Source organism: Hemiscyllium ocellatum, chromosome 3 (genome assembly GCF_020745735.1).
Source record: "Hemiscyllium ocellatum isolate sHemOce1 chromosome 3, sHemOce1.pat.X.cur, whole genome shotgun sequence".
In the NCBI taxonomy this organism is placed as follows: domain Eukaryota; kingdom Metazoa; phylum Chordata; class Chondrichthyes; order Orectolobiformes; family Hemiscylliidae; genus Hemiscyllium; species Hemiscyllium ocellatum.
In genome coordinates, this window is record NC_083403.1 from 26,974,195 (window position 1) to 26,988,866 (window position 14,672).

At 39.8% G+C, this 14,672-nt stretch overlaps 1 protein-coding gene across 1 annotated transcript in view; it reads left to right on the top strand.

Annotated features, from left to right (window-relative positions):
* kif6 (kinesin family member 6) overlaps window positions 1-14,672 on the top strand; it is a 541,049-nt gene that overhangs the window by 128,617 nt on the left and 397,760 nt on the right. The window contains exon 6 of the mRNA XM_060854513.1: window positions 2,144-2,273. Coding sequence (XP_060710496.1) covers window positions 2,144-2,273 — 130 coding nt within the window. The remainder of the gene's footprint in view (window positions 1-2,143; window positions 2,274-14,672) is intronic.

The following is a 14,672-nucleotide window of genomic DNA, read 5'->3' on the forward strand; positions in this document are numbered from 1 at the left end:
AGAACCTACTTGCACTTCTTCACACAGTGTCTTGATATTTTTTGTATTCCTGAGGCCTTGGTTTAATTTGTGATTCAGACATTGAGACATCAAAGAGATCAAGAATCCCTCAGTGCTGCACTGAATCACAGTTGAGGTTATGTGTTCAATAGGACCAGGACAAACTTTCAGAAAAAAGTGACCTCTGGTATTTTGCTCAGTTGTGGTCATACCCCTAATATCTTAGTGTAAAGTAATACTTGACATATATTCTAGTAAGATCTCAGGAGTGAATAATTCCCAGGAGTAATTCTGGCTTTAGTGAGGAAACTAATGTGTTGAAACATTAACTCTGTTTCCTCCCCACTAATACCCCCAAACCTGCTGAGCTTCGCCAGCAATTCCTGTTTTTGGTTCAGATCGCCATTATCTGCAGTTCTTTGTTTTGTAATTCTGGCTTTGTTTCCTATCCTTTTGACTACCATTAACAGGGTTATTTAACTGCACAGTGGGTACAGCAAGTATTATGAAACGTTTATCTTATTTCATGAGCTCCATGGTTTATGGAGTAGAGAGTACCTCCACAGAATAAGGAAACATGTGGACCTTTTAAAAACCATTTGAAAAGAAAATTAAATTGCTCAATTTGTTTCCTGGTGACCCATCCTGAGTTCTTTGGCTCTCAGTGCTTGAGGTTTGACCATTGAATTTAGAAATGACCAGAAATGGTAAACAGTTACCCATTCATTTTTATTTAAAGCACTGATACAGGACTCCTTTGTTCAATTCTCATTTCAATGGTGGTCATTAAGGGTTGTGCTTGAGTTGGAGCCAGTTAAAATACCTCTTAACAGACTCCAAATTAGAGATTTATATTTTAAACAGAAATGCTGAATTGCTGTGTTTTTTTAAAAGCTACTTTCTTAAACTACTGTTTAGAAAGGAACCTTTTTTATACAGTTTAAAAAGCATACTTTGATTTTGGAAATCTGGTGTAAAAATAGAAATTAGATGGCAGGCTTTACAGACTTTGACCTTTGTTGGAAATTACAACATGTACAATAACCTCTTTCTCTTTCATCTTAACATTAAAATTTGATCATTTCTCATAAAAATACAGGTGTTTTCAGCAATGAATTTAAAAAAGACCATGAATGAAGAAAGTTTGTACTCTGCACTTTTGGGATATAATTTCCAGTCATCTCATTGTTTACAGTAGCATAAACAATAAACATTTAAAGTTGTACACTGGATCTTGATCAGATGGGCCAGTGGGCTGAGGAGTGGCAGATAGAGTTTAATTTAGATAAGTGCTGCATTTTGGAAAAGCAAACCAGAGCAGGACTTGTACACTTAATGGTCAGTTCCTAGGGAATGTTGCTGAACAAAGAGTGCAGGTTCATAGTTCCTTGAAAGTAGAGTGGCAGGTAGATAGAATAGTGAAGAAGACATTTGGTATGTTTTCCTTTATTGATCAGAACATTGAGCATTGGAGTTGGGAAGTCATGTTGCAGCTGTAAATGACATTAGTTTGGCCACTTTTGGGATAATGCGTGCAATTCTCGTCTCCTTGCTTTCAGGAGGATGTTGTGAAACTTGAAAGGGTTCAGAAAAGATTTACAAGGATGTTGCCAGTGTTGGAGGATTTGAGCTTTAGGGAGAGGCTGACTAGGCTGGGGCTGTTTTCCCTGGAGCATTAGAGGCTGAGGGGTGACCTCGTAGAGGTTTATCAAATCATGAGGGGCATTGATAGGATAAATAGACAAAGTCTTTTCCATGGATTGGGGAGGGCATAAGTTTAGGGTGAGAGAGTAAGATATAAAAGGGACCTAATGGGCAACCTTTTCACGCAGAGGGTGGTGCGTGTATGGAATGAGCTGCCAGAGGAAGTTTTGAAGGCTGATGCAATTGCAACATTTAACAAGCATCTGGAGGATATATGAATAGGAAGGCTTTGGAGGGAAATGTCCAAGTGCTGCACACGGTACTAGATCAGGTTAGGATATCTGGTTGGCATGGATCAGTTGGACTGAGGGGTCTGTTTCCATGCTGTACATCTCTATAGCTCTAGTATAATCAATAAGTGAACAGTTGGGTTACAGCTTTCAGTTGTAACATGAAGTGTACATGTTTTGTTTTGATAATATTTATTTCTATCAATTAGCAAAGTGACTATCATGGAAGATACTGACCAACACATTCACCTTCGGAATCTCTCCCTTCATCAAGCAAACAACGAGGAAGAATCTCTCAACCTGCTTTTCCTTGGAGATACTAATCGAATGATTGCAGAGGTAGGTGCCTTTAAAAGCTATATTCAGTGAACTCCAGAGAGTTTCTCAAAGCAAGGACGATCAGCATGTAGAAATCAATCGCTATCAATAATGTCAGTGAAGGTGAAAAACTATGGAATCTTTTGGAATCTATGGTATGCTGTGATGGAAGGTTTATGGACTTTTTCTGGATGGTGAATAAAGATGAGCCTGACAGACTTTCACCTACATCTCTCACTTTAGGTTGGAGGGACCATGACTTTTTAAATTGCATTTTTAACAAGCGGGGACTGAAATAAGAAAGAGATGTTTTAAAACCAGTATTTGAAAGAGTATCTAAAGTTTTAAAAGCAACTAACCTGACACCCATTGCAGGCTTACTGTAAACACCTGTTTGAACAAGCATTATTGAAACTGTTGTAGGCGATTTGGAGACACGGGGGTATACATATGAACCTTTTGCTGGCAGTAAGAAGTTTATTGGTATATGGACTCATAATCGATTATCAAAGACCTTTTTGTCTGTCAACAACTGTGTGATTGGTTCTGAGGTAACTGAGCAGCTTGGAGCAGGAACAAGTTATAGATGGGGAGAGAGAGAGAGAAACGTGTTCAATTCTTCCCCAGATCAAGGTTGGTGTCCCTGTAATCTGCAGTCAAAACTCACTGTATACCTGAAGAAACCACTTTATATTTTCAACAACACTTGTTGTATGCTATGAGTCATAACTGGTGAGTCAGAGACTTGTTATAAGTACACCAGCCATAAGTGTCTCTTACCAAACAGTGGAAGCAACTGGAACAAAACGATTGAAGCAAAGTGCCTGCCAGCAGAAAGAGTTTGAAGGAAAACCTCACCAACAGTACTTGAGAACAAAGACTACTCATTCTTAACCCTCTGTTCAAACCTATTTAATCCTGTCGATTTGTTGTCTGTCTATGTCTGGTGGGGTGGTGGGGGAAACCTCAATTCGTAGTGTAACATGCTGACAGTTTATTACATGCTGACAGCTGGATTCCACTTACATATAATAAATATGATGTGGAGATGCCGGTGTTGGACTGTGGTGGACAAAGTTAAAAATCACACAACACCAAGTTATAGTCCAACAGGTTTATTTGAAAGTAAAAGCTTTCGGGGTGCTCCTTCTTCGTTGGGTAGCTACCTGACGAAGGAGCAGCACTCCAAAAGCATGTACTTCCAAATAAACCTGTTGGACTATAACCTGGTGTTGTGTGATTTTTAACTTTATAATAAATGTGATTCTTGATCAGTACAGAAACTTAGTAAATGCTTTCCATCAATCTGGGTCTGAAAACCAGGTACATTAGAGAACTTTGAGTACTTTTTAAAAAATCTATACCTTCTGTGATAACTTTTTGAGTTAATGGGCTTGATTTCCAGTGCACCACCCCAGTGAGTCATAACTTTAACTGCTTCCTGATTTTTTTTGCTGCTTGTTTGAGCTTTAGTGTGTCTGTTGTCCAGTGGGTCCCGTCTGTTCCTTCAATTAGTATTCAAGATTCTGAGAGGTGATAATATATTGAACCGTGATAATATATTTAATATAATCACTAATTCTGTAACTGTGGAGTGGGGCTTCAGGCGAAAGCTTAGAATCTGGGAAATTATCAAGTGATTCAGCCTTAACGACAGAGAATAGCTTAATGAGGGAAGAAGCATAGTAGGGTTTGATAATGCAGGACTCAACAATCAATCAGCACCCTATTTTACTGGTGAGTGCTCGACAAAGTTTAGCAAACTCATCTCTTCTTTTCAGTGAAATTCATAAACTGGATAAGTATAAGATAGAGAAAGTCTCATTTGACACCTTCGTGCTGTAAGGCTAGCCAGATTAATTGATCATATCTTTCTGTCCCATTGCTCTGTTATTAGAACCCCATTTTTTTCAGATTTTCCTTTGCAACACACAACTAAATACCAACCATTCAGAAATGGAATGTGCTGGAAACCCCTAGCAGTTTCTACAAGTTCCATGGAGATACTATAAGGGTTGATTCTTCAGGTGTGAATATTTCATTAGAAATAGAAAAATTATAGGTGAATAGTGCCCTAATAGACAGTCAACTGTAACTATTGATCATGGTGCAGTCTTCTTTAAGCAGGATAGACCAAAGTCTGATCAGATGACCATTTTGCAAATGTGTCTTGCACTCCCTGTGACATGCCTCTTAATAATATTTTGACCCACCTTTGTTCTGACCGATAGAACACAGGAGCCAGCAGGCAAACACTATTGTAGATAATTTACAATGGACTGAGTGTAGGATGAAGAGATCTCTGTGGTTCAAAATTGCTCCGTTTTTCCAAGCATGCTATATTTGGCACATATCTGAAATTATTCATACATGATTTCCAAGAATTATAGAATGGTTACAGCACAAAAGAAAACCATTTGACCTGCTGTATTTATGTCATCTTTCTGCTGTAGCGATTCACCTAGTTCTAAATCTTTAGCTTTGTCCCATAGTCCTGCAAATTTTTCTATTCAGATTATTTTTCATTTTTTGTTTGAAGAATTTCATTAAATCAGCCTCCTGCCCATTATCAGGCAGGGAAGTCCAGAAATGATTCACTCATTGTGTGGAAAAGCTTTTCCTCATATTGCCATTGCTTCTATTTCCAATTATCTCATACTAGTAAAAATCCAAAGAATGTGAATGCTGTAAATCAGAAACAAAAACAGAAATTGCTGGAAAAGCTCAGCAGGTCTGGCAGCATCCATGGAGAGAAATCAGAGTTAGCATTTCTAGTTGAGTGACTCTTCCTCAGAACCTCACATCAGTGACCTGTATATCTCAAACCTGGAATTTACAGTCAAAATAATGATATGTGTAATGACACTCACGTTATTAATGTGAGGAGGAGAGAAGATATTTGATAAGGTGTCAAACAAAAGTTAATAAGCAAGGTAAGATTACATGGGGTTTGGGGCAATATATTAGCTTGGATAGAGAATTGGCACTAACCAACAGAAAGCAGAGTGGTGGGATAAATGGGTATTTTTCTGATTGGCTATAATTGGTCGAGCGCCACAGGGTTTGGTCCTTGGGACCTCAGATATTTACAATTTATCTGAATGACTTGGATGCAAGAATAGTATGTTCTATAATTAAATTTGCAAATGAATCTAAAATGGTTGGAAATGTAAGTTGCAAAGAAGAAGTAATTAATTTACAAATTGGATAGGTTAGGTGAATTGGCCAAACTTTGTCGGATGAAGTTGAATGTGGATAAGTGTGAGGTTATCCTTTTGAATGAGTGAATTAAAAAAAAACTTATTATCTGAATGGAATGCAACTTCAGAATGCTTTGGTGCAGAGGGATCTGAGTGTCATCATGCATGAATTTCAGAAACCTAGTGTGCAGATACACAGATAGTAAAAAGGGCAAATGAAGTTATTGATAAAGAGAAGGATTTTGAAAGTAAGGAGGTGAAATTGGAACTCTACAAGGCATTGATGTGACAGCATCTGGTCTACTGTGTACAGTTTGAACCCGTTACTTGAGAAAAGATGTAATTGCAATGAAGGCAGTTAAAAGAAGATTTATTAGATTAATTCCAGAGATGAAGAATGTATTTTACAAGGCAAAATTAAGCAATTTGGGCTTATACTCTCTGGAGTATAAAAGAGTGAGAGGTCTATTTAAAGTATAAAAGATATTGAAGGTTGTTGACAAAGCAGACATGGAGTGGATGTTTCCCCTTGTGGGGCAGTCGAGAATGAGTGATTATAGTTTAGGGCTAGGGTTCACAGACTTAGAACAGATGATGGCTTTTCTCCTAGTGTTGTGAATCTGTGGAATTCACTAGCCCAGAGTGCGGTGGAACCTGGTACGCTGAATAAATTTGAGGAGGAGATCGGCAGATGTTTATGGGCAGTGGGCATGAAAGTGATTATTGTATTATATGGCAGAGCAGGTCAAAGGCTGAATTGCCTAATCTTGCTTGTAGTTTTGTTTTATTTGTTAGAATCATAGAATCCCTACAGAGGTGGAAGAAGGCCATTTGCTCATTGAAGGGGCCATGTGGACTCCTACCCGGCCCCCCCATTCACCTCTATCCCCATAATCCTGGATTTACCATAGTTAATCCACCTAGCCTACTCATCCTTCGCCATAATGGGCAATTTAGCCTGGCCAATCAACTTAATCTACAGATTGTTTGGATTGTCGGAAGAAATTGGAGCACCTGGTGAAAACCCAAGCAGAAACGAGGAGAATGTACAAAGTCCAGACAGTTGTCCAAGGCTGAAATCAAATTCGGATCCTTGTTTTAGGAATTGTGAATCGTCACAAATTACTCCATAATTTGCTGTAAGCCTGCAAAAAATTCAGCTTGTCCTTAGCCACTCTCCAGGCTTTGTGAAATTGCTGCATTTTCAGTTGTGAGTTAAACTCGCTGTGCAAAATTAGCTGATAATTAGCAGCATACGTACCTTTCTAATAAAGAGGGATTTTTAGGTTCTTGGAATGTCTCTTCCACCCAGGAAATGAACAAATGAAACTGTGGACTCTAATTCTCTATGTGATCAACTTTTGTAAGAACATTTTAAATTTTAGGTAATCTAACTTTTTCTTTTTTCCTTATGCTTTTTAAGCAATCTTTCTAAATCCAATTTTGGTTTCCAAATTTCTCTCCATGATTTGCCTCTAATTTGCCATGTTATCTGTTGTTTCCTTGTTTCTTTGTTGGTTCTTAATTTCCAGAGATTAAGATTCATGAAGGTGTTCTCTTGTTATTGCCACACTGCTATCAGCTCTCATAGGGCAAAATCTCTCCAACTAAAAGGGGAAGGGGAAAAGTGTATCTTGTAGGGTGGCTGTGAGATGCTCCATTCTTGGAAAAAGCAAATCTATGAGTTTTTGCCAAAAAAATCCATTTAATTTGTATTTGAATCAGTAACTTTTACTGTTTCCCTATCAACATAAAATCAAATAATTGTCTTATGTCTTTGATAGGCATTTTACAGCCCTTGGAATTTAATAGTTACTACAGTGGCTTCAGATCATTCACTGTATCACACTGTTGCCCTTTGATAGGCTGCACAATCAGTGTGGATGAGTTTCAGTGACATTTCTGGCAGAGACAAGGATTGGTGGTTGAGTAGCGAGGTGGTCAACTCTGATTTATCAAGGTTTTGTGCTTCCATTTCTGCTGACCACACTCCTCCCCACCAACAATGTCTTTTCTTTTTAAACATTCTCTTGATTTAAACTTTATTAAAAATATTCTCTAATTATGCCTTTCATTGTTATGCACTAACTTGATTTTTAAAATTAGTCTGAATCACTTTAAAGGTTTTGTTTGTGCCAGTCTGAGTGTGCTTTCAATGATTTGTCTTGTTCATTTCCTTTTTAAAATGCTGTTCATCTGCAATGTCTTTCAGTTCAGATCAAATTTCTATATATGAAACATTGATTTGTAATTTCTCTCCATAGATGCTGCCTTTTCTGATGAGTGTTTACAGTAGTTTCTGTTTTTGATTTCGAGCATGTGCAGTTTTTTGTTTGTTGTTTATAACATCTATGGCAATATGACTGAGTAATTTATTCCTGAACCTCAGCCAGTATTGCTTCCAAGAGCCAGCTGTGCTCCTCAGTGGTGTAGCACGGCAGGTTTCCGTGAGATCTTTTGGTTCATTGCCAGAATAATGTATTGCAGAGCTCTGGATATCTTTGTAGGTATGTCTCTTAATTTGAATGATTTTGTGTGATATTTAGGGAATATATGAGGAAAAAGATTGTATAAGCTTGTTACAGGCCAATTTCAGCTCCTGATTTAACTTCCATCCGACATCCAGACTACTGTTTGGGGGCCTGTAGATAACTCCCAAGAGGGTCTTTTTACCTTTAGTATTTCTCAGCTCTATCCACACTGACTTTACATCGTCTGATTCTAGGTCCCTCCGCGCAAGGAACTGAATATCATCCCTTACCAACATGGCCATCCCACCCCCTCTGCCTGTCAGTCTGTCCTTACGATAGCACGTGTAGTCTTGAATATTCATTTCCCAGGCCCTGTCCACTTGAAGCCACATCTTAGTTATCCCCACAATATCTATCTGCAAATTTCCAAAAGAGCCTCAAACTCATCCATCTTATTTCTAATGCTTCATGCATTCATGTATAGTATTTTTAATTTGTTACTGCCCTCACCCTTTCCATCAACTCCTATTTCACTCAACCTTACAGCATGATCCCTTTCTGAGTTTTATGCCTCATTGATACAGTTGTCTTTCTTGACTTCCCTTATTCTAACTTTCCCTCCAATTTCATTCTTAAACATCCAGTTTGATCCCCCCCCCCCCCCCGCTACTTAGTTTAAACATAGCTGTGTTGCAGTAGCAAACCTGCCTGCCAGAATGCTGGTCCCTAACCTATTAAGGTGAAAGCTGTCTCTCTTGTAGAATTTATGCTTACCACAAAACATGCCCCAGTGATCCAAGAATTTAAATCCTTGCTTCCTGCACCAGTTTCCCAGCCATACGTTCAAGTCCACTATCTCCCTGTTTCTGGCTGCACCAGCCCGATGAACTGGAAGCAAACCGGAGATAACCACCCTGGACATCCTGCTTTTCAGCCTTCTTCCTAGTTCTCCGAAGTCCCCCTGTAGTATGTTCCTCCTCTTCTTCCCGACATCATTCGTGCCAACATGTACCACCACCTCTGGCTGTTCACCTTCGTCCTTGAGGATTTCCTGCACTCTGTCTGTGATGTCTTTAACCCTGGCACCAGGAAGGCAACACACCATCCTTAAGTCCTGTCTGCTGCCACAAAAACCCTGGTCAGTTCCTCTCACTATGGAGTCCCCTGTTATCTCTGTGCGATGTCCGACTCTTCCACTCTGAATCCAACTTTTGATTGACAGACCTGGCTGCCTTGCGGACTGGCAGTGTCATCTGTCTGTACTGTTTCCAAAAGATTTAACTTGTTCCTGACAGGTACTTCCCCCGGAGTCTCTTGCACCTGTCTCCTCTCTGCCTTCCTCATCGCCAGCTCTCTTCTGCTCTCTTCTGGTATGATTGGTGTAATAACCTCGCTGAAGGTCTTGTCCAGAAAGATCTCGTTCTCTCAGATGAGCCTAAGGTCCTCGAGTTCTTTCATCAGTGCTGCAATATGCTCTGTCAGTAACTGAACGTGCACACACTGTCCACACTTATACGAGCCAGACACACCAGAGTCGTTGACCTCCCACATCAAGCACGTAGCACACTGAACCAGCTGGGCAGCCATGCCTTCACCCTCTTCAACTGTGGCGTAATCACTTCACTCAACCTCCATGTCAAAGACTCCTGAGCTAAAGCCTCACTCTTCAATGCCCAGGAACTTCCATGGACCCTCTTTTTGGGGTAAGTCTGTGGACTTTTAATTTAGGTTAGAGGAGGAGAGAGGGAGGCCCTACTTTGTAGAACCTGGGGACTAGAATGCACCCACTCAAATAACAATCACTTCCTCTTCCCGACCGGCTTTGCGCTCTGCCTTCACTTCTGCCCAGCCCCTTCCGCTCTCTGATGTGAAAAGACCGTTGGCGTCGAGGTAAGTTTGTTGTGAACAGACAAAGGAATCTAGTTTGATATGATCCACTAATCTTTGGGACATATGCCTGCATACTTGTCATCATATAGACACTGAAATTCATTATTCTGGATTAGTAGTGCTGGAAAAGCACAGCGGTTCAGGCAGCATCGAGGAGCAGTAAAATTGATGTTTCAGGCAAAAGCCCTTCATCAGGAATACCACATTGTTCATTTGTGTTGCAGTATCCTGTTTGTGGCGAACAGCACTCGGTTGCTACTGTGTGTAGAAAAGTTTCAACAGCTTTATCTATGTTGAAACTTTTTCGATACCTTACCCTTCCAGCATAATCTGAGGTAGCCTGGCCTTATGTCAAATACAGCGAGAAATTATCTGGTCAGGCTAGCCATTATCCTGCAGGTTGACCTTGATGCATCTTATTTCATCATGAAGCTTGCACAGATGGCTTGAGTCTTATTTATGATGTTGATGATAGAACCAATATAATTAGATTACTTACAGTGTGGAAACAGGCCCTTCGGCCCAACAAGTCCACACCGACCCGCCGAAGCGCAACCCACCCAGACCCATTCCCCTACATTTACCCCTTTACCTAACACTACAGGCAATTGAGCATGGCCAATTCACCTGACCTGCACATCTTTGGACTGTGGGAGAAAACCGGAGCACCCGGAGGAAACCCACGCAGACACGGGGAAAATGTGCAAGCTCCACATAGTCAGTCACCTGAGTCAGGAATTGAACCCAGGTCTCAGGCGCTGTGAGACAGCAGTGCTAACCACTGTGCCACCGTGCTGGTCAGATCTGTAGGAATCCCAATGCATGCACTGACCATTGAAGATAAGTTTGTAGAGGTGCCAATTCAAACATTCATGTAATGCTGGCAGGTATAGATAGTAGAATAGTGTAGTTCTGATGACTATGGTTTTCTTAAATGGTACATTGCTGAAGAGGCTAGCAATGTACATGATTCAACTCAGGAAATGCCTCTTTCTTTTTAATGTGGAGTAAATGCACATTAAAATTCAAATCATACACAAGGACAGATTCCTTGCTTTCATATAGTAAGGTCAAGGAGGTTTATTGCATGTTTTATGGATATGTTATATGCATCATGGAATCATTAAAGTTTGTTTCTCCCTTTATTAGTATTCTTGCAGATTGAATGTAAGAAGAAATGCTTCAACAAAATGTCTTCTGAGGTATAATAGTTCCCAGAAACTAGGCTGAGCAGATGACTACGCTGGCCTTCTCTTGTCATATATATCCCATCAAAAGAAAACACCATAAAGTGTGATTTGATATCATATTAGAGAACAGCTTAAAATTGGAAGACTTTCTTTGGTCTGCTTACTTTTACCTCCAGATAAACTATATTAAAGCAAAAAACATGAGTAGAATATCAAGACCAAGACTGAGTTAGATGTTAAGTGATGATGCTTGTTAACAGAATGCTGCTGGCAGAGTTTTTTAAATAGTCACTAATAAAGCAAGGTTTAAATGTTTTTATGTTTATTTCAGGGTTCTTCCCTAGATATAGTTTTATGGTGCAAATGTCTTGGGCTTCTTTGCATGGTACATTGGAGAATAGGTTACCAACGTATAATGAGCATATGAACGCTGCAGTGCTATCAATATATAATTCCTGTTTGCTCTTTGCAAATGTGAAGGAACTCTTAGTTCTGTATGTGAAAAGCTTGTTCAAAACTGGTTGAAGCAATTCACCCAACCATTTGGTTTGTTCATACTATGCAAAACTGGTCATAGATGAGGTGTGGTAGAAAGGGGCATTTCAGTGGCAGTGTGATGCTAGGTTGTATGTTCCAAGGAGTGCAGATTGTTTCATGCAGCATATCCTTTCAGCTGTTTGCAACAAGCAGGCTATTGACTACCGGACCAGACCATGTTTGCAAAACTCACAACACAGTGTCCAAATGTGGATGCGAATCTGTGATTGGACACCATTTGTTAAATAGTTCAATGTGGGAAGGCATACACTGACAACCAATTAAGAATGTTCAGTGATGGTCATAGTATTGTGCACTTGTGTGAATTGATAGCTACAAATATTAATACAGTCCATGTTCTTTGCAAACATAATAACATGCACACAGCTTTGACAAAGGATCATATAGACTCGAAACGTCAGCTCTTTTCTCTCCTTGCAGATGCTGCCAGACCTGCTGAGATTTTCCAGCATTTTCTCTTTTGGATGCACAAACACTGTTTCTTTCCAAAAAAACAATGAGAGCATTCTCTGGTTCACTTCTCAGGGCAGTGCTTTTATCAATCAGAGTCAGCCTGCCTGATTTAAAATTTAAAGAAAGGTTTTGCATTTAAATGTCAGTTATCATTAACTGCTGTGTTCTCCATGCCAACGGGCATACTCACCAACAAATCAGCATTCTGCTGTCATACTGTATAAATAATGTTTTTCGTTTTGCTTTGGTATTTTTTGTGAATTATTTGAGTGTAAGATAGAAAGCTTCGACAAACTATATCTCCTCTCGGCAATACTCAACATGATTAATTTTAGAAAATTGTTACCTGCATTCAGCACCTTTTTTTTCTTTCAAAGTACAACTTTTGAGCTCGATATTAATTTCAGCGGTTTCAGTTTTTAACTACTGTTCCCGTATTCTGAAACAGCAGGCACTGCAAATTATTCTGCTCTTGCTGTTTGCGACACAAGACAAAAGTTATAATTAAGAGGACACTCAGGAGATTGGCAGATTTCATGATTGGAAAATATTCATTATGAGGAAGGTTTGGAGAAGCACAAAATTTTTTTTGGTCAGAAGAGGTTAATGGAATGTCTAATTCAAATGTACCATATAATGCCGGCTGCAGATATAAGGAATAGGCAGACCATATTGCCGTTGGCTGAGCGTGGCATTGAAAAATAGTAAGTGGGCCTAGGATTGGGATAAAAGGTGGATGGTTTAGGAAGCATTGAAATGGAAATCCTTCCTCCCAGACAATGATGGGGTTGTGGCCCTCAGTGCCTGAAAGACTCATAAGGCAGAAACTCTCAACATTTACAACATCCTTGAATATCCAGTCCATCGAATCATCCCTGGCTACGTCCTTTCATGCTTGGCTGGATGGGTGGCAGCATGCAAACAGTGGGCTGAATGTCCTCCTTCTGTAATTTTTTTTACTCTATGCTTCTATGATTCTGTGATTTACAGCTCATGGAGAAGTAGCTTTTGAATCTTTATTTGTCCCAAAGCCGGCCCCCTTTTATCTTGTGCACTCATCTCTGATTTTTAATCACTGCAATTTGCATTATGGCATAACTTCTCCTTGCTTGTTTGCTCTTGTCCCCCTACCCACCATCCCTTCAAATCCTTTATCCTTTGTCTGTACTTAGTTGGTCATTTTAGTTGGCTGGACAGCTGGTTTGTGATGGAGAGTGACACCAGTTGCATGGGTTCAACTCCCACACTGGCTGAGGTTACAATAAAGAACTGACCTTCTCAGCGTTGCCCCTCACCTGAGATGTGGTGACTCTCAGATTAAACCACTACTCCTTCTCTCTCTCTCTCATGAGAGACCAGCTGTGGTCCTCTGGGACAATATTGACTTAGGTACTGATCAGTCACTAACTTCGTTCATGATTTGCAGGTGCCGGTGTTGGACTGGGGTGTATAAAGTTAAAAATCACAAGCACCAGGTTATGGTCCAACAGTTTTAATTGGAAGCACTAGGTGGTTCATCAGGTGGTTGATGAAGGAGCCATGCTCCGAAAGCTAGTGCTTCCAATTAAACCTGTTGGACTATAACCTGGTGTTGTGTGATAACTAACTTGGTCCAATTTTTAAACATCTTTGTTGAAAATGTCAATTCCAATCCTGCTCCAGAGAAACAGGCTATGCCACTTAATATTTCCATAATTCTCTATTTATATTTCTTATGTTGAGCATTTACTGTATTTTTCTTTTTTTTGAGACTGACAAAAATGATTCCCATCTGTTCCAAAGACTGACTTGTTATCTTGTCAGATCGTTGTCTCTGTGTGCCTGATTTTTTTGTTATTACCACATTAAACCACAGTCAATACATCTGGACACATTGTGGTCCCAGAGCAACAAACTTATGTTTGATGTTCTTTTGAATGACGTGATCCAATATAGGGACTGGAATGGCATGTTGCAAAGTAACCACTTTCAGACATTTGTTTTCCTATGTATTATTCCATTGTTGATTTTAATTGACCAACTTTGTTCCTATTTCACGTACTCTAAATTCAAAAGTTTCCTGCAAACCAGACCAACAATGCACTTGAACTTGCCCAAAGACGCAAACTGGCAGTTGCTATTGGTGTTTCATATTTTTAAAATGATTGGGTTCAAAACAAATGGTTGATACATTTTGGGAATTTGTATTTTGTGATCGGCAAGTTGGAGGGAATCCTGAGGGTACAGGATTTATGTGTATTTGGAAAGGCAACGACAGTTAGGGATAGTCAACACAGTTTTGTGCTTGTGAAGTTTCTCATGGTAGACTGATTAGCAAGGTCAGATCATGCAGAATAGAGGGAGAATTGGCTATTTGGATGCAGAACTGGCTTGAAAGTAGAAGACAGAGGGTAATGATGGAGGGTTCCTTTCAGACTGGAAGCCTGCGATCAGCAGTGTGCCACAGGTATTTGTACTGGGTCCACTGCTTTTTGCAATTTATATAAATGATTTGGATGTAAACTTAGGAGATATGGTTAGAAAGTTTCCAGGTGACACCAAAGTTGAAGGCATAGTGGACAGCGAAGAAGGTTACTTCAGTGCACAGTGGGATCTTGATCAGATGGGCCAATGGACAGATGAGTGGCAGATGAAGTTTTAGATTAGATTAGATTACTT